General features: G+C 39.0%; 1 protein-coding gene across 9 annotated transcripts in view; it reads right to left on the minus strand.

The window, feature by feature from the left end:
• CCDC171 (coiled-coil domain containing 171) overlaps positions 1-19,950 on the minus strand; it is a 341,501-nt gene extending 321,551 nt beyond the window's left edge. For 4 of the 9 annotated variants that reach the window (XR_011568027.1, XM_019965909.2, XM_070794517.1 and 1 more), the window contains exons 1-3: positions 19,206-19,496; positions 12,462-12,619; positions 469-604 (exon numbers count right to left, since the gene is read on the minus strand). Coding sequence is in view for 8 of the 9 variants with exons in the window: in XM_019965909.2 (XP_019821468.2) it covers positions 469-604; positions 12,462-12,505 (180 nt within the window). In the remaining variant the exon portion in view is untranslated. Of the gene's footprint in view, positions 1-468; positions 605-12,400; positions 12,620-19,205; positions 19,498-19,532 lie in introns of those variants that run through there. The other 5 variants (XM_070794516.1, XM_070794514.1, XM_070794512.1 and 2 more) reach the window with 4 other exon arrangements.
• Between the last annotated feature and the right edge of the window lie 4,028 nt (positions 19,951-23,978).

Below are 23,978 nucleotides of genomic sequence, written 5' to 3' on the forward strand. Positions count from 1 at the left end.
TATTTATATACACACATGCTAATAAAAGATATAATGATATAATTTAAAAAAAAAACTACAATAATTCATGAATTATACTATGATTAAAAGGTCCATACTTAAATTTAAGAGGCTGTTCCACGACTGAGACCATAAGGAACCTACATTAAGATTTCCAAAATGTCTGATTTATAAATATCCCTTAGTCACCAAACATATACATCAATGAACACTTTTGATCAAATGTGATCGTTAATTAAAATAAAATTAAGACAACATACAAATAAATACAAAAGTTCATTAAATTTCTACTTTAACACTCTAAAACAATTCCATTATATTTAAAAAATCATGTTATATTAATTTCCTTTTTAAGCACGAGAATGTTAAAGTGATAAATGTTGAAACAAGGAGTTTCTAATATGTGAAATGAATCTAAAATAATCAAACTCTACGTTTAACATTATATAAGAAGAAAATAAATTCTACCTCTGCATTGTGCTTAGTTGTTATTTCTAATTTTTCTTTCTTAGCCCGATGGAGTTTCTTTCTGAGATCAGCAGTAATATCCAAGTCTGTTTCACTTTTAACCATTTGTTTTATATCAGATGAGGCATTCTTCAACCTATCAAAAGAAAATATAATTCTTATTAAGTAAATTTCAGGCACTTCTGGTATATCTGATAATTTACTTCTCAAAAAACAGGGGACATGCTATGGTCCTTGCCCGAAAGAAATGTTCCAGTAAAAGATTGATTGCAAAAGCTAAGACAGAAATGCAAAGCAGTATATAAACAAATCACTGCCCACTGGGAAACCACCACACTGTTCAAGATAGGTTATTCAAGGTTATCTCATCCTACCACAAGCTGACAAGTTTTGGAGACGACTGAGTTCTTTCCTTACTACTCTTTTAAATAACATGTTTAAATTATGCAAATAAAACACATACTACAAAAAGTATAAAAGAATACAGATTCATGCTTTAAAATGAAAGACTAAAGCACTCTCTTTTCCCAAAATTAAAATTTTAACCAAAAGAACAGCAAAGAGAATTTAGAGATATAAACTCAAAAGGAGAATGAAAATAGGAGATGAGATAGTAGCTATAAAATATTGGAAGTTGGAATGCAGGTGGATAAGTGGTGACTGATTGACATAAGCAACCTGAATTCAAAGCCAAAGAAGACAACTGGATTTACACCAGAGTCACCAAAAAGCTCACTTCATTGGCAACATCCTTTAAAATGGGGGTAAAACTAGAGCAGAAAACAGAAGAATTGGTTGAAAGTCTGCCAAAGAAATAATGAGCTCCTCAGATCCTCTACCCTATACACCACACACTGGGTATTGATTTCTTCCCCACTCTGGCAGAACACTAGGGGTTTAGTCCCTGGAGAGGATAAAACAGAACATCTCGGGATATCAGATACAAATGTGGTAAGTGTTCCACACCAAAAACAAGACATTCAAGTAAAAAGATATATAATAAATTAACATCCTTAATCTTCTAATATTTATTGTCTACCAGAACACTGGCAACCAAAACAGTGACTGAAGGATCTTCCCTGGAGAATCTAACCAGCAGGCAAAAAAGACCTAAAGAGGATAATGCTAGAAGTTTTCCAGCCAAACAGCTTAATCAGATCAGCTGACAGAGAATACCTCACACACAGAGCTTCCTATCATCTTTTTAGGCCTTTGCTTCTAAATATGAACAGACAGCCAAGGATCACCAGAAACTAAGCAGCATTTAACAAGAAAGACAGAGACCACAAGGGGCAGGGAAGAAGTCAAAGATTATTCCAGGGAAATATAACTTTAAACAGAGAGAAAGGGAAAATCCCTAACATTAAAATGCTCAGAAAAATAGGAAGAGATAAAAAACCCATAAAACAAAAACTAGATGCAATTTTAAATGAAATATTCATCAAACAAAAAAAGAGAGCTCTTGGAAATCAAAACACAAGGTAAAAAATGAAAAACGAACTAAATGAAAGAAAAACATCCAAGATGCCTGAAAAAATCCCAAGCAAAAATAATTGCCACTTCAGAATCTTACGCTCAATAAGTACCGTTCAAAGCCAAGAGTATGAGAAAGACTATTGCAGTTCTGTAAGACATCAAACCATTTACCTACAATGAATTTTCTCAAGGGGATACTGGAGACCTGCTTCACCAAAATAAAACCCACACTGAAAAAAAGACATGGAATTCCAGCAGTAGGGTATTCAAGACAAGAAAACAGCAAAGGGATGTCTAAGACAGGACTCTTGAGAGTCCCTTGGATGGCAAGGACATCAAACCAGTCAATCCTAAAGGAAATCAACCCTGAATACTCACTGGAAGGACTGATGCTAAAGCTGAAGCTCCAATACTTTAGCCACCCAATGCGAAGAGGCAACTCACTGGAAAAGACCCTAATGCTGGGAAAGATTGAGGGCAAAAGGAGAAGGGAGCAGCAGAGGATAAGATGGTTGGATAGCACCACTGGCTCAATGGACATGAATCTGAGCAAACTCTGGGAGATTGTGAAGGACAGGGAAGCCTGGCGTGCTGCAGTTAATGGGGTAACAAAGAGTTGGACACGACTTAGCAACTGAGCAAGAAGACAGAAGAATGGAAGGAGGCGCCCAGTGAGAACTGTGGGATAATGTCCCAACTGAACTGGCCAGCACCTCCAGGAGTGATTTCTTTAAGAACACGAAAACAGAAAATAACAGAATATATCAACTACGTGAATAATATATTGAGAGATTTCTAAAACTTGGCAGGAGAATGAAGTTGAATTCATAAATATGTGGCAATTAAGTCAAATAAACAATAAATGAGAAAACTACTAAATTCAAGGAAAACAAGATGTATAAGAGAGAAAAATTGCCACAAAACACTACTACATGGCTCAACTGGAAAATTTTCATAATTAAATAATAAACATTGAATAACTAATCTAGCCAAGATTATATATCACTAAATGAAGCGAGAATAAAAAAGAGAGGCAAACGTGAAAACTAAATTATGAACTTCTATAGCAGAAAGTCAGTAGATAATGGCTAAACCTGAAAAATCAAATAGCAATATAAAATTTTTATTGAAGAAATATGGATTTTAAAAAAGCATCTCAGAAAGTTGAAAATGATTATTTATAGGGATAAAGAAAGTTATTTGTCTCAAGGTAGTAAGTACTGCTATTTTTTCTAACAGCAGTAAGAAAGCCTTATAGAACAATTAATCTTTTAACAATGTTCATATGCAATTTTAATCACAGATCACAGATCTATCACAGAAGTATCACAGATCACAGCCTTGTCAAGGCGAAGGAGCTTGTGTAACTCAATGAAGCCATGAGCCATGCCATGCAGGTCTACCAAAAACAGATTGGTCATAGTGAAGAGTTCGGAAAAAACGTGGTCCACTAGAGGAGGAAATGGCAACCCACTTCAGTATTCTTGCCACGAGAACTGCATGAAAAGTATAAAAAGGTAAAAAAATATGTCACTAGAAGATGAGCCACCCAGGTCAGAAGGTATACATTATATTACTGGGAAAGAACAGAGGACAATTACTAACAGCTCCAGAGAAAATGAAATAGCTGGGCCAAAGCAGAAATAAGGTTCAGTTGTGTGTCTGGTGGTAAAAGTAAAGTCCGTTGCTGTAAAGAACAATATTGCATAGGCACCTGGAGGGTTAGGTCCTTGAATAAAGGTAAGTTAGACATGATCAAACAGGAGATGGCAAGAGTGAACATTGACCTCTTAGGAATCCATGAACTGAAATGGACAGGAATGAGTGAATTTAATTCAGATGACCATTATATCTACCACTGTGGACAGCAAAAGGCAGAAGAACTAGAAATCAAATTGCCAACATCCACCAGATCATAGAAAAAGCAAATGAATTCCAAAAAATATCTACTTTTGCTTCACTGACTACACTAAAGCCTTTGACTGTACGAACCACAAAAAAATGGAAAATTCTTAAAGAGATGAAAATACCAGACTGTTTTACTTGCCTCCTGAGAAACCTGTATGCAGAACAAGAAGCAACAGTCAGAACTGGACATGAAACAACAGACTGGTTCAAACTTGGGAAAGGATTACATCAAGGCTGTATATTGTCATCCTGCTTATTTAACTTAAATGCAGAGTACATCACGTGAAACGCCAGGCTAGATGACTCAAGCTGGAATCAAGATTGATGAGAGAAATACTAACAACCTCAGATATGCAAGTGACACCACTCTAACGGCAGAAAGTGAAGAGGAACTAAAGAGCCTCTTGGTGAAGGTAAAAGAGTAGAATGAAAAAGCTGGCTTAAAACTCAACATTCAAAAAACGAAGATCATAGCATCTGGTCCCATCATTTCATAGCAAAGGTCCATCTAGTCAAGGCTATGGTTTTTCCAGCGGTCATGTATGGATGTGAGAGTTGGACTGTGAAGAAAGCTGAGCGCCAAAGAATTGATGCTTTTGAACTGCGGTGTTGGAGAAGACTCTTGAGAGTCCCTTGGACTGCAAAGAGATCCAACCAGTCCATCCTAAAGGAGATCAGTCCTGGGTGTTCATTGGAAGGACTGATGTTGAAGCTGAAACTCCAATCCTTTGGCCACCTGATGCAAAGAGCTGACTCATCTGAAAAGACCCTGATGCTGGGAAGATTGAAGGCAAATGTAGAAGCGGGCAGCAGAGGATAAGATGGTTAGATAGCATCACCAACTCAATAGACATGAATTTGACCAAACTCTGGGAGAGAGCAGAGGACAGAGGAGCCTGGCATGCTGCAGTCCACGGGGTTACAAAGAGCTGGACATGACTTAGCGACTGAACAAGAAAAACAAAAATGGAATTTTAGTTTTTTAATATAAGACTAAAATAATAAAGAATCAATGAAACCAAAATTTGGCTCTTTAAAAAGGTCAATAAACTTAATAAACTTTTAGTTAGCTAGACAAAGAAAAAAAGAGAAGAAACTCAAAGTATTAAAACGAATGAAAGAGTGAATGGCACTACCAACCTAGAAGGATTATAATGAGTAACATGAACAACTTTATGATAACAAACTAGACAATTTAAATCAAATGGACAAATTCCTAAAAAGATAGTAATTACTAAAACTAACTCAAAAAGAAATGTAAATCAGAACAGACTTTTAGCATTAAATTAATATATTTCAAATCTAACCATAAGCCAAGTCTAGATTGCTTCACGAGTAAACCCTACCAAACTTTAAAAAAGAAATAACACCAATCCTCACACTAGAAGTGGGCTAAACGTTTCTCAAAATCATTCTGAGTCTGAGACAGACATCACGAGAGAGAAAGGGTAATAGACCAATATCTTTCATGAAGAGAAATACAAAAAATCCTCAACAAAACATCAGCAAACCAAATCCAGCAACATCATAAAAAAATTACAACATGACTAACTGGCATATATCCCCAAAGTAGAAAATTCATATAATGTCTGAAACTCAATTGATGTAAAATACCATTTTACTAAAACAAAAGACAAAAACTACATATCTCAATAGATGTACAAAACCCAGCACCCATTTATGATAAAAAAAAAAAAAAACTCTCAACAAATTGGGAATACCAGGAAATTTTATCAATCTGTGAAAGGGCCTGAATGAAAAACTGCCAAAAAGTAGCATCAAATTTAATGGTAAAAGTTTAAAAACTGAAAGTTTCTCCTAAGTCTGGGAACAAAACTAAGATGTCTAGTATTTTTATTCAAGACATGTTGGAGCTTATAGACAATGCAACCAGGAAAGAAAAAGAAAAAAAAAACAAGGCACAAATACTGAAAGGGAAGAGGTAAAACTGTATGTAATTACACAGGCATGATCCTTCAAGATTATCCTAAGAAATTCATTAAGAAGCAAAAAGACTAGAACAAAGAACAATTTCAGCAAGGTCACAGAATATAATATTAATAGACAAAAACCAATCACATTTCTAAACACTAGCAATAAATAATCCAAAAAGAAATTTAAAACATAATTCCACTTACACTAGCATCAAAAAATAGATTTAGGATTAAATTTAACAAAAGATGTGTAAGACTTCTACAGTGAAAAGTACAAAGTATTGCTGAAATAAATGGAAGACCTAAATAAATGAAGTCTTTCCACATTACATTCATATATTTGAAGACGAGTACTTTAAGGTGGTCACTTTCTCCAAACTGAATATGGATTCAACATATTCCCTACCAAAATCCCAGCAGCTTTTATTTTTTGTAGAAACTGACAAGCTGCAAGCAACTATACTCTGAGTGCATGTCAAGTCGCTTCAGTCATGTCCGACTCTTTTCAACGCTATGGACTGTAGCCCACCAGGTTCCTTTGTCTATGGGATTCTCCAGGCAAGAATACTGGAGTGGGCAGCCATTTCCTTTTCCAGAGGATCTTCCCAACCCAGGGATTGAACCTGTATCTCTTTTATGTCTCCTGCATTGGCAGGCATGTTCTTTACCACTAGTGCCACATGGGAAGCCCCACAACTATCCTCTAGTAAAAAATTAATTCAAAAAATAAAAATATATAAAAATGGTTTTCTGAGCAAAAACTCCATATTTTTTATGAAACCTTTTATCTATACATTTTAAAAACTGTGTTATCATTCTAATACATGGATAATTTGTCTTTAAAAATATAGCACCACAGCTTTCAGAACAAGGCCCATACAGAGTAAGCCTGATGGTGTGAAGCACAATGTGTACACAAGCCTATGAGATGATCTCTGTGGGAGCCATTTACAATTGCTTTCTTAAATATGACAACTATTTTAACTATTGTGATTATTCTGTAAGCATTAGGTTTTCAGACTTACTAAGCCAAAACCAAATGAACATGGAATCTTCTTTACACTTAAAAAAAAAAAAGAAACAAATTGACAAGCTGACCCAAAAATTTATATGGAAAAGCAAAGGACTCAGAAAATCAAAGTAATCTTTAGCAAAAACAAATGGGAGGACTTGCACCTTCTAAATCAAAAAACCATAAAACTACAGTAATCAAAACAGTGTAGAATTGATTGAAGAACAGACAGGTAGATCAGTATACCAGAATTGAGACTATAAAATAAACTCATATATTTACATGTAGTCAATCAATTTTCAACAAAGCTGCCAAGGCAATTCAATGGGGAAAAGAGAATCTTATCAACAGATGGTACTTCAGTTCAGTTCAGTTCAGTCTCTCAGTAATGTCCGACTCTGCGACCCCATGGACTGCAGCACACCAGCCTTCCCTGTCCATCACCAACTCCCGGAATTTACTCAAACTCATGTCCATTGAGTAGGTGATGCCATCCAACCATCTCATTCTCTGTCATCCCCTTCTCCTCCCGCCTTCAATCTTTCCCAGCAGCTGGGTCTTTTCAAATGAGTCAGCTCTTCACATCAGGTGGCCAAAGTATTGGAGTTTCAGCTTCAGCATCAGTTCTTCCAATGAATATTCAGGACTGATTTTCTTTAGGATGAACTGATTGGATCTACTTGCAGTCCAAGGGACTCTCAAGAGTATTCTCCAACACTACAGTTCAAAGGCATCAATTCTTTGGTGCTCAGCTTTCTTTATAGTCCAATTCTCACATCCATACATGACCACTGGAAAAACCTATAGGCTTGACTAGACGGACCTTTTTGGCAAAGTAATGTCTCTGCTTTTTAATATGCCGTCTAGGTTGATCATAACTTTTCTTCCAAGGAGTAAGCATCTTTTAATTTCATGGCTGCAATCACCCATCTGCAGTGATTTTGGAGCCCAGAAAAATAAAGTCTGGCACTATTTCCACTACTTCCCCATCTATTTGCCATGAAGTGATGGGACCAGATGCCATGATCTTCGTTTTCTGAATGTTGAGCTTTAAGCCAACTTTTTCACTCTCCTCTTTCACTTTCATCAAGAGGCTTTTTAGTTCTTCTTTGCTTTCTTCCATAAGGGTGGTATCATCTGCATATCTGAGGTTATTGATATTTCTCCCAGCAATCTTGATTCCAGCTTGTGCTTCATCCAGTCCAGCATTTCTCATGATGTACTCTGCATATAAGTTAAATAAGCAGGGTGACAATATACAGCCTTGACATACTCCTTTTCCTATTTGGAACCAGTCTGTTGTTGCATGTCTAGTTCTAACTGTTGCTTCCTGACCTGCATACAGGTTTCTCAAGAGGCAGGTCAGGTGGTCTGGTATTCCCATCTCTTTCAGAATTTTCCACAGTTTATTGTGATCCACACAGTCAAAGGCTTTGGCATAGTCAATAAAGCAGAAATAGATGTTTTTCTGGAACTCTCTTGTTTTTTCCATGATCCAGCAAATGTTGGTAATTTGATCTCTGGTTCCTCTTCCTTTTCTAAAACCAGCTTGAACATCTGGAAGTTCACAGTTCATGTATTGCTGAAGCCTGGCTTGGAGAATTTTGAGCATTACTTTACTAGCATGTGAGATGAGTACAATTGTGCAGTACTTTGAGCATTCTTTGGCATTGCCTTTCTTTGGGATTGGAATGAAAACTGACCTTTTCCAGTCCTGTAGCCACTGCTGAGTTTTCCACATTTGCTGGCATATAGAGTGCAGCACTTTCACAGCATCAGCTTTTAGGATTTGAAATAGCGCAACTGGAATTCCATCACCTCCACAGCTTTGTTCGTAGTGATGCTTCCTTAGGCCCATTTGAGTTCACACTCCAGGATGTCTGGCTCTAGGTGAGTGATCACACCATCGTAATTATCTGGGTTATGAAGATCTTTTTTGTATAGTTCTTCTGTGTATTCTTGCCACCTCTTCCTAATATTTTCTGCTTCTGTTAGGTCCATATCATTTCTGTCCTTTATTGAGCCCATCTTTGCATGAAATGTTCCCTTGGTATCTCTCATTTTCTTGAAGAGATCTCTAGTCTTTCCCATTCTGTTGTTTTCCTCTATTTCTTTGCACTGATCACTGAAGAAGGCTTTCTTATCTCTCCTTGCTACTCTTTGGAACTCTGCATTCAAATAGGTATATCTTTCCTTTTCTCCTTTGCTTTCACTTCTCTTTTCATAGCTATTTGTAAGGCCTCCTCAGATAGCCATTTTGCTTTTTTGCATTTCTTTTTTTGGGGAAGAGAAAAGAAGGGTTTGCCATTCCCTTCTCCAGTGGGCCACATTTTGTCAGAACTCTCCACCATGACCCATCCATCTTAGGTGGCCCTACACAGCATGGCTCATAGTTTCATTGAGTTAGACAAGGCTGTGGTCCATGTGATTAGGCTAGTTAGTTTTTTGTGATTGTGGTTTTCAGTCTATCTGCTCTCTGTTGGAGAAGGATAAGAGGCTTATAGAAGCTTCCTGATGGGAGAGACAAATGGTACTGAAACAACTGATATCCACAGGCAAAATGATAAATTTAGACTCTTACCTCACACCATACATTAAAAAGTAATTTCAGGGACTTCTCTGGTAGTCCAGCGGTTAAGAATCCACCCCGCAATGCAGGGGATAAAGATTCCGTCCCTTGTCAGGGAACTAAAGATACCATCTGCCACTGAGCAACTAAGCCTGCATACGACTACTGAGCCCAGTAGTCCAGAGAGTCCAGAGAGTCCACGCACCGCAGGGAAAACATTCCACATGACTCAGTGAAGATCCCACACGCCGCAGCTAAAACCTGACACAGCCAAATTAATAAATATATATATATTTTTTAAAGTAACTTAAAATGAAGCCCAGACTTAAGTGTAAGAACTAAAATTATAAAAATTCTAGAAAACGCAGGAGAAAAATCGCCATGACCTTAAGTTGGACAAAGATTTCTTAGATATGAAGCCAAAAGCACAATCCATAAAGAAAAAGAATTGAACTTTATAAAAATTAGTAACTCTTACACTTCAAAAGACATTATTAAGAAAATGAATTCAAGCCAACAAATGGGAAAAAAAAATTAGCAAAGTATGTCCCTGATAAAAGACTTGTATCCAAAATATGTAAAGAACTATTAAAGCTCAGTAACAAAAAGACAAGTAAAAATTTTAAATTGGGCAAACAATCTCAATAGGCTTTTCACCAATGAAGATACACAAATGGCCAAAAAATGCACGTACAAATATGTTCAACATCATCGCTCTTTAGGAAAATAAAAATAAAATCACCGTGACATACCACTTTCACTAGATTGGCTATAACCAAAAAGTCAGAAAATAACAAGTGCTGGTGAGGATGTGGAGAAACTAAAACCCTTATACACTGCTGGTAGAAATGTAGTATGGTTCAGTCACTTCAGAATGCAATTCAGCAGTTTCTTAAAAATGTTAACATAAATTTACTATATGACGGAAGTAACAGTGTTCCTAAGAATCTACCCAAGAGAAAATGAAATAGTATTTCCATGCAAAGACTTGTACACAAGCGCTCACAGCAGCATTATTTATAATAGGCAAAATGTGGAAACAATCCAAATGTCCATCAACTGATGGATGGTTAAACAGAATGTACATATCCATAAAATGGAATATTCATCAATGAGAAGAAACAAAGTACTGACACATGTTATAGCATGATAAATTCAAAGAACATGCCTAATGAAAGAAGACAGACACAAATGATTTCATATTGTATGATCCCATTTATATGAATTATTCAAAAAATGCAAATCTACAGAAACAGAAAGTAGATCAGGGGTAAATAGCAGAGTTTAAATAACTTCATTGGTCCAAATTCTAGAATTCTGAAGAGTAATGTACTTATAGGAGATCAGCCCTGGGATTTCTTTGGAAGGAATGGTGCTGAAGCTGAAACTCCAGTACTTTGGCCACCTCACGCAAAGAGCTGACTCATTGGAAAAGACTCTGATGCTGGGAGGAATTGGGGGCAGGAGGATAAGGGGACGACAGAGGATGAGATGGCTGGATGGCATCACTGACTTGATGGACGTGAGTCTGAGTGAACTCCAGGAGTTGGTGATGGACAAGGAGGCCTGGTGTGCTGTGATTCATGGGGTTGCAGAGAGTAGGACATGACTGAGCACCTGAACTGAACTGAATGTACTTATTAAAAATTATGATACATGTGTATTAATTTGGCAAGCTGGTCTCCCAAATATTGAAAAACAAGATACTAAATATTGTAAATATTATTCTAATTTTTAAAATATGCATTTATAAATATATGTATATGTTGAAAAGAAAAATTCTGTGCAGATATAAACCAAAATACTATCAGTGTTAACTCTTAAGTGGTAAGTTTATAAGCAGTTTCATTGTTTCATTCACTTGTTTTTTTAAATAATTCTAAAAACACATGCATTATCAGCATTAAAATATGTATTAAAATATACATATCTATGTGCTTATATAAAATCAGCTATTAGATCGAGAAGGAACCTTGAAGATACCCTGTTTAGCAGTATCTGAACCATCTTCACTAAAGTGGTGGAGAACTAACTGATGACACTTCACTCTTAACCCTTGAAACATTTGGTAAAACAAAGAATTCTTGAGATAAAATTTGAACAAAGAAAAATGTTAATATTTTACTCATTTATTCTCTATCTTGCTCCAGAAAGAATTTAAGGTAGCTCCTGGAGACAGGTGGAAAATGTTTATATAGCAAATCCTATTTATAAAGCAAAGTACATGTTAGCCACCATACTTGCCGCACCCACACATTCCTGCTGAAAAGGTGTGCAAAATGACTTCTTCTCTAAATGTGAACAATTACTATCCCTACCCCACTCCCATTGCTTCTCTAAAATATATTTAAAAGGGAAAATTAAAAAAGAAAATTTAAAAACAGATAAAATTCAACCTTAAGGCATTTATTATCAGATTCAACAAACAGAAATTTACTCTCTAATGTGCTTATAAAAGTTTCTAAACACCTATTTTCAATTTCTGTACTTATTTCTTTGTAAACCAGGTTTTGAGTTGCACTCTCCAGAATGGCTCCATTTTATATTATAGACTTAGGAGTTTTTATATTATACACCTGAGAAATGAATAAACCAAAGGCAGGCACCTCACTCAAAGGCAGATATGAATGGTACAAAAAAAGGTGAGCAACAGCAATTCTTAGAATGTAAACTCCAAGTAAAGGAGCAGTTAGCAACAGGAGCTAAAACTAACACAATGCTTAACTAGGGGGATGAATCAGTCGGGACAATGAGGAAGTAAGAGAAAAACAGAGCAACACATATTATGGCAAGCCAAGTAATAATGAATACGCAGAAGAAAAGATTTAGAGAAGTGGAAAAGAATAAGCAAGTCTCTAGGGACCAAAGAAAGTAGACATTGAGTTAAGAAAGGAGCACAAAGAGCCACATAAAGTCTCCAGACCCAGGTCTGATTTTTATCAGGCATCACCCCTGCTCTTCCAGTCCCATGAAACTGCCATTTCCCTTACCATCTCATGAGAATTCTTACAATCAGCCACCCCAACCACTTACTTCTCCATGGTCCTTGCAACCAAAAGCATTCCTCAACTCGTAGAAGATACTGAAGGCTTACCTCTGGATATCACCAGGGGTATTACTCGAAGTGTTTGAATTCATGACAAGTCTTCCAATTCTTTCAAAATATCCCACTGTTGCTTAATGATATACTTCGTTACTGATGATTTAAACTGTCCAAGATGTCTGTGGCTTACAGGTTACATGGACTGAAGTCTGTTGAAGTAAACCATATAATAGTAGTTACTTATGTGAGTCCTGAGACGATGAGTGATTTTTCTTTTATGTATGAGTGTATATATATGTGTGTGTATATATATAATGTTTTCTTTATCCATTTATCTATTGATGGACACTTAAAAGATATTTTGTACCAATAACCCAGTGTGTTAGCATTACGAGTACCTGATAAGGCAAAAATCTGGCCTTAGTTTTTAAATAGTTTCATTTCTCTCTGCTTTGCTTTATAATGGACATGTTTAAAAATTATATGGCTAAAAAATTAATACAAGAGGCCAGGGCATTGAATGATAATTACTTGAATGATAAATGATCCGCCAAGGCACATACACCATCATGAAGGAAAAACAGAAGAATTACTTAGTAAAATTGTAGGTGTCCAAGGATAGCTAGAAGACCTCCCCCCACCAAAATCTAACCTGATCTGTCCCTGCTCGTAATAAACAATCCTAAGAGAGATCACTGAAAGAAGGACTCAAACAAGCCAACTGAGATGTAGACCCAAACACAGGACTAAGAACAGGACTAATGGTTCCTAGAACCAAACACTAGGGGATCTTCAAAACACTGATTCACACGGCTGATGCAGAATAGCTTGACCTAGACAAAGAAGATGGAATGCTTACCAAGATGAGGGGGGAAATCCCATTTTATTTTATTCCTCCTAAATACTACGCTTGGGAACAGTGGTAGACAAACACACACCACTATCATTAATTTCTTGAACACCTAGTACAGTAAGCACTGTCCCTGGTATTTATACACAGAGCTATGGAACTCTGATCCTTACAACATGACAATATAAAGATTATCCCATTTTTTAAAAGAGAAATCTAAGACAGATGTTAGAAGTCATTTGTCAAAAGTCACATAGTTACAGGATCAAAATTCCAACTCGTTACTATCTAACTATATAACTCTAAGCCCAAGCTCATTCTACAAGGTCACTGTTGATACAGGTAAACTATAATTATCTTACCTGAGGTTTATTATCCTCATTTCAATTACAGAAATGCATCTGATTCACAGAGGCTTAAATGACTTGCCTATAGCCAGTCAGCTACTCAGTAGAGGACACCGAAGAATCAAGCTCTTCTGATACTGAGTCTCAAAATCTTTTCATCTTACCACTGTGCCCTCAAAGTTCAAACTCCAAAGAATCTGCCTTCAGAATGAAGTAAAAGAGTTAGAACTTGGAAGGGACTCTTTTATACTTAAGAGTCATGTCCAAGGCTCAAAAGTACATATATATATAATGTTTTTTGTTTTGTGAAAACAATTAAATACATACACACATACCACATGTACAAACTTATGTGACACAAACAGAACCTCTATTTACCTCACAGGAAAAGAATTTACATACTTAGAGCCTTAATAATGTCTGTGTTTTTGACTTTGTTTTGATCTTGGGCAGAGAAATGTGGGGAAAGGTAGTTAACCAAACTTTAATATCATTGTTTCAATAAAGCTAAACTGACGAGAACCATCGTTTTTCAGTGCATTATTTTGGTATCTAACATCTTCAAACTTGAATGGTCGTCTAGAGAGAAAGGGTCTTCCCTACCTCAGATGCAAGTTTCACTGATTTCCAGATCACTGATACAGACAGCATAACAGGTAGATAGTTTCCCATGATCTCTGTCCCATGGTGTTTCTCTCTAGTATAATACCCTCCCCTTTACTGGGGAGAACCTGAGACTTGCTTCTAACCAAGAGAACATGGCGAAGGTGACAGGCTGCACTCCCATGATTACTTAATGTTATATACGACTCTGTCCTAGCTGATGAAGTGACAGATAACCCCCAGCACGCTGTCACACTGTGAACTGCCAATGTAGAAGGCCAGTTGGCAGGGAACTGCAGGCACCCTCCCCAAAGGCAGTAAAAAGCCAGATCCCTTGATCATACAGATGCCAACAGGAAACACATTCTGGGCAATTCCCTGGAGATCCAGTGGTCAGGACCCTATGCTCTCACTGTAGGGAGCACAGGTTTGACCCCTGGTCAGGGAACCAAGATTCTGCAAGCCGATTCTGCAAGCCGCATGGCATAGCCAAAAAAAAAAAAAAACATTCTGCCAACAACTTGAATGAACAGGATAGCAAATTCTTTCAAGTCAAGGTTCCACATAAGAACGCTGCCAGCAGCACCTTGATTGCAACTTAGTGAAACTCTGAACAGAGGGCTCACCTACACAGTGCCAGATTCCCAACCTATAGAAACTGAGAAATAATAAATCAGGGCTGTTTTAAGCCCCTAAGTTTGTGGTAACTTGTTACACAATAGAAAAATAATACAGATAACAAGCTTGAAAATGCATTTGCAGAGTTAAAAAGAAAAAAGAAAAGAGAAAGAGTTAATATGTAAAGTACAAAATGGATTCTGACATCAACCCTGCCTACATGTGTATGTCACTTTGTTTTTCCATAGGTTAATTTCCTAATGAATTTACATAGCAGAGTTTGTAAAAATCCTATCTAAGGTAACATAGAAAAACGAGAAAGTCATGGGCAATGTTTACAACAAACAGAACAAAATACAAATGAATAAGGGCAAACCAGCAACAACCACAAAACCCACATGGAGGTGGAGGTATCCATACAGAAGAAAGCAAAGGGAAATAACAAGACCCCCCTGAAAGAACCCCCAAAGGATCAACAGATAGTTAATGGAAAGCATGGCAGGAAAATCTGAGAGCAAGGGCTGAAAGTGACACATGAAACAGACACATGGTAAGACAGTCTCCTCACAGACTTTCATTACTGACCTGCCAAGGTGCCCTTCGTGAACAGGGACCCACACTAATGAGAATCAGTAGAAAATGGAATCAGGGGAAATAAAGACAAAGTAAAGAGATAGCTCAGACCAAACTGTAGGAGGAAACAAGGCCAGGAAATCTCAATACCAAGCACTCACAACAAAATAAGGCAGGGTTTTGTGAATTCTGAGAAGCTTTCCTTTACCATGCTCAAAATTCAGGAAGACTAACCTTTCATAAAAATCAGCAACAGAAAAGCAGAGTGTTCAAATTTCATACAAATATGAGGAGAAAGAGAGTAAGGAACGGAATGGACTCCTGAAAATGAAAGAATGACAGAAAGACAAGTCCACAAATCAGATTAAAACCATAACTTACTATTTCAAAACGAGCTACAAGGGGGACTACCCTGGTGGTCCAGTAGCTAAGACTCCGTGTTCCCAATGCAGGGGGCCTGGGTTGGATCCCTGATCAGGAACTAGATCCCACAAACCGCAACTAGGGTCTCACATGCCACAACTAAGATTCCACACGCTGCTGCAACAAAGATCAAAGGTCTCATGGGCCCAAACTGAGACTTGGCACAGTCAAATAAATAAAAGCAATTATTGAAAAAGATGAGCTACAAGACATTAACAAAATGGTATAAGGCATGAAAGGACAGGAATCAGAATTAGAAAACATCAGACATAAGATCAGATGAAGATTAGAAACATTAAAAAAAACAATTCTGCAGTGAAGACTGAAGTAGAGGGAACAAGAATAAATAGACATGATCAGAAAAAAAACTCTTAAAGGACATACAAAATTAAATAAAATTTTTAAACAAAAATTTAAGAAAACAAACCAAAATTATTCAAGAGAATGTGAAAATATACTGAAAACAGACAAAGAATAACCAACATAGAAATAAAAGAAGTCCCTGAATAAGCGATAAAGCAAGGGAAACAGAACAAACACTAAGAACTGTAATTCAAGAAAATTTTTCTTAAATATAAAAAGATTCTAATCCATAGTTCCAAAAAATAAGCTGCATATCTGAGGACATGAACCCAGCACAATCAATACCAAGACATATTCTAAGACAACTACTGGACTTTAGTAAAAAGTTGTACACAAATGTTCATAGCAGCATTGTTCATAAACAGCCAAGAAGTAAAAACCCAAATATCCATCATTTGCCAATATATAAACAAACATGAAATATTATTCAACCATAAAAAGGAATGAAGTACCAATATATGCCACAACATGGATGAGTGTTGAAAACATTACGCTAAGTGAAAGAAGCCAGACACAAAAGGACACATATTTCATAATTCCATTATCTATGAACAAATTGATACCCCAAAGCCACACCCTTCCATCACCATTCCTACTGTGCACACACAAACATCCCTTCTCCAGGTATCACACTTAGATTATCTCATTTCACTCTACACCAACCGCAAGGGGAAGATACGTTAATATCCCCATTTTATACCCTGGGAAACTGGGGCTTAAAGATACTCAGTCACTTGTCCAAAGTCACATCTCTAGTAAGTGACAGAGTAAGGATTCAAATCCAAATTGGCTATCTCCAGAGCTTTGCTATGTACCGTTGCCATTAACCTTCAACACACGGCTCACCCCGTGGCATCCCTCACATGTCAGGGAAGCACTTCTGCTCCATACTGCCGAGTTCTTAAACACAGATCATTCTTCCACACATCCAAACTACAAGTCAGGGTCTTAATAAAAGATGACCCAGACGTCCAGTGAATTTCTCAATCCAGAAGGGATTTCCACAGAGTTGGACCAAAAGCAGGGCACCCATTGGGCAGTGATGGATAAAGGCAAAGTTTAAATCAGTTTCTTATGTTAATGTGTTAATATCTTTATGTTTTGGTAGTGAAGTTGGTCTATTCTCACCATTCCCACTAAAACAGATGAAAGAAAGTGAAAGTCGCTATGTCCAACTCTTCCTGAAACATGGACTATACAGTCCACCGAATTCTCTAAGCCAGAATACTGGAGTGGGTAGCCTTTCCCTTCTCCAGGGGATCTTCCCAACCCAGGGATCAAACCCAGGTCTTCCACATTGCAGGCAGATTCTTCACCAGCTGAACCACAAGAGAAGCCCCAAAACAGATTAGGGATGTTATGTACATCATTCATCAAGAAGTTTTTTAGAAATAGTTAATGGGGCAATTGAGGACAAGAGATCAATGGTCTGGACATACTGAGAGTAAGTACCAGCCAAAAAGACAATTCTGCTTTAAATTTCAGAGCTACTGCTGGTAAGTTTTCCTATCTCATATCTGAGTCCTTCTGTAGGTCATCCAGAATGCACTGATCTCTCTCAGTGCATATCAGTCTGTACATACCAGGGGAAAGGGGAGAGGCAGGGAGAAATAAAAGATGAAAACTTATTATTGAGCACTTCCTACATGGCAGACACTACAAGAAGCATATCGGAGCTCAGTGAATCTTCCCAATACCCTACAGATTATTATGCACGTTTCACAGATGAGAACACTGAGGCTTGGAGAGGTTGAGTAACTTGTGTATAAGGATATCCAGTGGGAGGGTTAGAATTCAAGTTCATATTGTGGCTGACTCCTAAATCCATTATCTTTCACAACACAGTGCTATCTTCAATACTAACCACATCTGTAGTGTGGTGTCTATTAGCAAACATATATTTCACCTTTAAAAAAGATGTTGGGTTCTTTCATCAAAACAAAACCAAGACAAATGGGTTGAGGCAATCAAAGTATTTTAGGATTAAATGAGACTTCAGAGATCCAGTCTATCCTTCTTATCCGACAGATAAGGCATTTTCTTGCCCAGGGAGGAGGTCACACAGCTAATAAAAGTCTCCACTAGAACTGATACAGAAAGCTCCAAACTAAAATTACTGCTTTCATCTTTCCTTGTAGGAGGTTGCACACTGCCTTTGTTTCCTCTTCATTTCATGGGAAACCAAGTTCCTTTCCTGCTCTCTGCTTGTTTTGTTACTAGACACTAACTGTTCAATAAAACAAGTGACAAAAAATGGTAGGTTCATAATCCTTCAAGATTATGAAAACAACTAAATAAAACATCAATGTGTAATGTGTTCAAAAAGATTTGGACACTAACTGAAATTGGTTCTCAAGTAAATTTAAGTGGTTATCATTTGCGATCTGCTTAAACGGGGGTGGGGGGGGGGGGGGGGGGTGGGGGGGGGTTGGGGGGAGAGTGGAATTGCCTAGGATAAATATCACATGTAATAAAGAACAGTCAAAAGGAGACTCCACTTCTGCAGAAATCGTACAGCACGGAGCAACTCAGAGCTCTCTTTTCTCTTAAGAGTCATGAAGTAGAAGCTACAGAAGACAGCCTAGCACAACTCATTCTTTCATTTATCAAACATTTATACAGTGTCTAGTGTGTGGCTGCCATTTTTATTAAAAGGGATGAAAGTGATCTGATTCTTGTCCTCGAAGGACTTACAGATTCTTGAGAGGGAAAGAGCCCAGCAATCCGGAGTTGTAAACTTAAGAAGCTCCAAGTCCAGGCCCTCTGAGTCCTGCCCTCTGGACCCTACCCAGTCCTCTGTGTACTGAGGCAGCGGTCTTTGGCTAGGATGATCCGGAAGCATCTTCCTCCAGGTGGGCGAAAAGGCGCAGCCCTGGGAACTGGAGGTGAGTCCCCATTGACAGAACAGCCTCAAACTCAGGGTTTCCCATAACCTTAACTGCAGCCCCTCTATAACCGTTCCTCTCAACACCTCCCAGCCCAGTCTTTCTCCTCCAAACTCCCACATCTGATGGTTACCTCAGGGGGGCTCCCGCGATCCAAACTGCACACCCACGGCCCCTGCGGGCAGCTTCAAATCTCAAAGGCTGAAAGAGGCCTGGGCCGACCACTGGGTCAGAGCAAAAACTGTTGGAACCCGACGGACTCTAGGACCCGGGGAAGGGAAACGAATAGCACAGCGGTGAACGAAAGGAGACCAGCCCCCGAGAGACTGTGTTTACAACGGCCACTTCCGGAGACTAGACTTCTCTAGCAGACCTCCGCAGACTTTGGGGGGCCCCTAGCCCCACCCCGGCCTGCCCCTTTCCTCCCGCCTGCCGCAGCCCGCAGCTCCAGGATACGCACTCGGAGAACGCCGGGCTCGGATTGGAAGATCCGGGCCCGCGGAGCTGCGCGGCCTCGCTGGAAGGCAACCGGCGCATGCGCTGTTGCTGGGGAGCGGCGCGCTAGCCGTCGCGCGCGGCCCCGCTCCTGGCGCGTCTTTTCCGCGCGTGAAGACGCCGGGTCCCGCGCCCTAGAGTCTCGGCGTGAGGTTCCCGGGTCAGTCTTAGAATCCCCAGAGAGCTGGCTGAAAAAGCCGGTTTCTAAGCCCTAGCTCAGAAACCCGCCTACTGAATAAAAATCTTAAGTCGAATCCCAGGTGCTCCATATTTAAGCCAGCTCCCCTGCTGATCCTTAGTATCACTGCCCTCCTTCGCGGTCCATAGTCCGGTGCCAGAGCCAGGGAGAAATTCTCTGGGCTTGGCTTCGGCACCAGTGGCTGGTTTCCCGCTTGTTTAGACAGCTCCCAACTGCCGGACGCTTCTAGTCCCCTTCTCCCATCCCCATTGTATCCCAGCTTGTGGTTGTAAACGGGGCCGGAAAGTGCGGGTCAGTGCGCTGATGCCGTTGCAGCGCCTCTAACTATAAATATTACATAAACAGGTACCTCGCGAAAAAGTCCTCGGAACCTTAGCGTGTGCTCCAGCTCCCTTTCCTGCCCTCCTCCTCTTCCTATGCCCCCACCCAACCCCGCAACACACACACAACACACGCTTTCTTCGTAGATAATTTATACTTAGATTTCTCCTGGAAGCCGCTAACGCCTCAGGGAGATTGGAAAACCAAATGCTCTTTTGTTCCTTGGCTATTGAAAGCCTATTCCCCAAAGAACAATGCAAACTGGAGGGATTTTGATAAAAGATTTTATCTTCAGCACCACTACCTCCTCTTCCCAAAAAGGTGTTTAATACAAATCGAGCCTTTTATGCTAAAATAGTCCCGTATCGATTGTAATCAACCTGAAACCAGGTGTAACAGGGGCCGTCTTTCCGTCTCCCTCGTCCCCAGGAGAACCAACGGTCATAAATGCAAAAACAAATTGAGATTAAGCCCTCCCAGATTCGTGTAGCACTGAAACTTTAATTGGCCTGAGTTCAGTCATTTAGATTAAGAAAAGAGGCACATCTCGCTTCTTAATAGCCTAGGCAGAAACAGGATAATTGCTTTAAAGAGTTTATGGAAAGGAAAAAATAGCCTACTGTAACACGGAGAAAGGAAATTGGAAGTCACAACAAACTAACGATATTAGGACCTTTTTTTTTTTTTTTACAAGTTTTAAATATTTATATTTTTTGTTTGTTTTATCAAAATAACAGAAGTGAATATGGTACAGCAAGAAATGCCAAAGGTACCACTATTGTTGTCGTTCAGTCCCTAAGTTGTGTCTCTCTGTGACCCCATGGAAGCAACATGCCGGATTCCCTGTCCTTCACCATCTCTTAGAGTTTGCTCAGACTCATGTCCATTGAGTTGGTGATGCCATCCAACCATCTCATCCTCTGTCACCCCCTTCTCCTCCTGCCCTCAATTATTTCCAGCATCAAGGTCTTTTCCACTGTTAATGTCAACCCTGAACAAGCGGAAAAGCTTTATAGAGAGCTTTAAGTTCAATCTGGGAAGACTGATAGATTCAACAAGTTAGAAGGAATTGGAAGACATGGAAGTTAAAAACATCAGGACAAAGAAACAGCATGAGGCATTTGGAAAACTGAAGAAAGTTGTGTGTGCACATCTTGGGGTTTGGGGGTGTGTGGGGGAGTAAGACGTCAGGCTGAAGATCACAGAGGGCCTTCTAGGTCATACTTCGTTTACCAAGCAACAGAGCTAATGAAGGATGCTGAGCAGAAAGTTCTAATAATTACACAGTAAATCAGACTGTTGGGGCTTCCCCGGTGCCTCAGTCATAAAGAATCCACCTCCCAGTGCAGGAGATGCAGGAGACTTGGGTTTGATCAGGAAGATCCCCTGGAGGAAGAAATGGCAACCCACTCCAGTATTTTTGCCTGGAAAATCCCAAGGACAGAGAAGCCCAGTGGGCCACAGTCCATGGGGTCACAAGAGTTGGACACAACCAAGCACACATGCACGCAAATCAGACTTACCAAATACTTGGAGATTTTCTATGTGTTTCTAGTAATTACAAGGTCAATTCTGCGTTGTCTCTTGTTTATCTAACATGCTGCTGCTTAGGAAAGGTGCAGGGAAAGATGCTATCTAGCCCACTTTTCTTTTAGCCTCGAGTCACAATAGTCATCTCAATCTTTCTTTTGAGATATCATTTGATCCGACACCCCTGCTCTACCAAAACAGCTTCTACAGTCAATAATGACGTCATTACTAAATGCCAGGCTCCTTGATTTCGTTGACACTTTGATCGCTCAAATTTCTCTCTGGAGTAGATGAGACTCAAGGTTCAGGCAGCCTTCTGGCCCTTTTGCTGCTGCACAGGAAACAGTTATCCCTTCTTGCCCCATAAGAGGATATTTTCTCAGTTTCTGCCCTCAACCTTCATGGTTTACCATATTAGCTTCTTTGGTGATATCATCCATTCCTGCAAGTGTGAACTCTCCACCTCACATATCATAATATCATAATCTGAGCTCTGGTCTTGAATTTTTAACTCTCTTTTGAACAGTGCCACTTTAATGTCTGTCAATATCAAATTTAGTATATCTAAAACTGAATTCTCTTTCTCATTGGAGCCTCACAAACCACTCCTCTACCTATTTATGAAACTTTTCATCTCTTAGATGGGCTTCCCAGGTGGTTCAGTGGTAAAGAATTCATCTAACAATGGAGGAAACACAGGTTCCATTCATGGGTCAGGAAGATCCCCTGGAGAAGAAAATGGCAACCCACTCCAGTATTCTTACCTGGAGAATTCCATGGACAGAGAAGCCTGGAAGGCTACAGTCCATGGGGTCGCAAGCTTCAGACACTTGAGCTACTGAGCATTATGCACACAATCTCTTAGACACCCAAATGAAAAAAGTTTAGAGAATCTTTCTTCTCTCTCAATCCCTTCATCTGAGAATTATGAAATCCTACTTACTTTTTTTCTGTCTCCTGTGGTCTTTCTATGCCTCCTACTAATCATCTTCATTTGTTTTTTTATTGTTTCATATCCAGACACTTGTAAGTCAGGACCTTTCTGTGGCTAACACATATCATCCATATCCTTCTGTGCAAATTCTCAATATTTTTACAAGTTGACAGCTAGCATCTAGGGCATTTTTGAACCTGGAAACGTGAGAGGAGAGGACCAAAAAATAGAACAAAATCAAAAGTAGGCCTAAGGGCTCATATGCACCTTTCTGACACTAAGGAGTGTTATGAGCTGATTGTGTACATTTGAGCCTCAGGGGTTTTTTAAGCACCAGATAAGCCACATCCTTTTGACCCTTCAGTCACCTCTCCCAGAAGGTTCAGACACCAGGTGCTTGATTATTATGCTGCTTTGGTGTCAGTTCTTAGAACTGCAAGGCCTAACATAATTGTTGTCCTTGGTAGCTCCAGTTTTTCGCTCTTTCAATCCCCATGCTGTGTGCCACAATGGAAATGATCCTTCTGAAGCATAACACTGACGATGTTACTTACCCTCTTCATTAATTCTTTTAATGGCTCCTCAATCCTTACTGGATAAAACCCAAACTTTTCCTCCATCAATCAAGGGCTCTTATTCTTGTCACTACCTGCCTTTCCAACTTTGCCTTCTACTTCACAATAAACCTTCCTTCTCATTCACATTAGCAACAGAAAACGCAAATAAATGGAGTAAGAGGTAGACATGGAGTTATATTAAAAGTTTGTAAATGTATAGGCTAATATAAAAGGTTTAAACCCTGATCGCATTATTTATTAAACATGTGCCAAGCACTATGCTAAGGGGTTTCACATGTATTCTCATTTTTTCAAAAAAGCATCCATCTTTATCCTTTGTTCTTTATAATAAATACATGGTCACTTATATCAGGGCAATTTTAAAAGTAAAAATTTCAGGGACTTCCCTGGCAGTCCAGAGTTAAACCTCTGAGCTTCCAACGTAAGGGGCGCTGGTTTGATGCCTGCTTGGGGAACTAAGATCCAACACGCTGGGGCATGGCCAAAAATAAATTTTTTAAAAAATCTCCCCAAAGTCCTACCTTCCCTCTCTAGATTTAAAAACTGTTAGCAATGTATTATATTTCTGTAAAGAAATATAACATTTTGATGCATAAATGTGTGTGTGTGTGTGCTCAGTCACACAGTCGTGTCTGACTTTTTGCAACCCCATGGGCTATAGCCTACCAGGCTCCTCTGTCCATGGAATTTTCCAGGCAATACTGGAGTGGGTTGCCATTTCTTCCTCCAGGGGATCATCCCGAACCAGGGATCAAACCCAATTTCTTGCATCTCCTGCATTAACAGGCGGATTCTTTATCACTAGTACCACCTGGGAAGCCCTTTGATGCATAAACAAATACATCTTAA

This window comes from Bos indicus, chromosome 8 (genome assembly GCF_029378745.1).
Source record: "Bos indicus isolate NIAB-ARS_2022 breed Sahiwal x Tharparkar chromosome 8, NIAB-ARS_B.indTharparkar_mat_pri_1.0, whole genome shotgun sequence".
In the NCBI taxonomy this organism is placed as follows: domain Eukaryota; kingdom Metazoa; phylum Chordata; class Mammalia; order Artiodactyla; family Bovidae; genus Bos; species Bos indicus.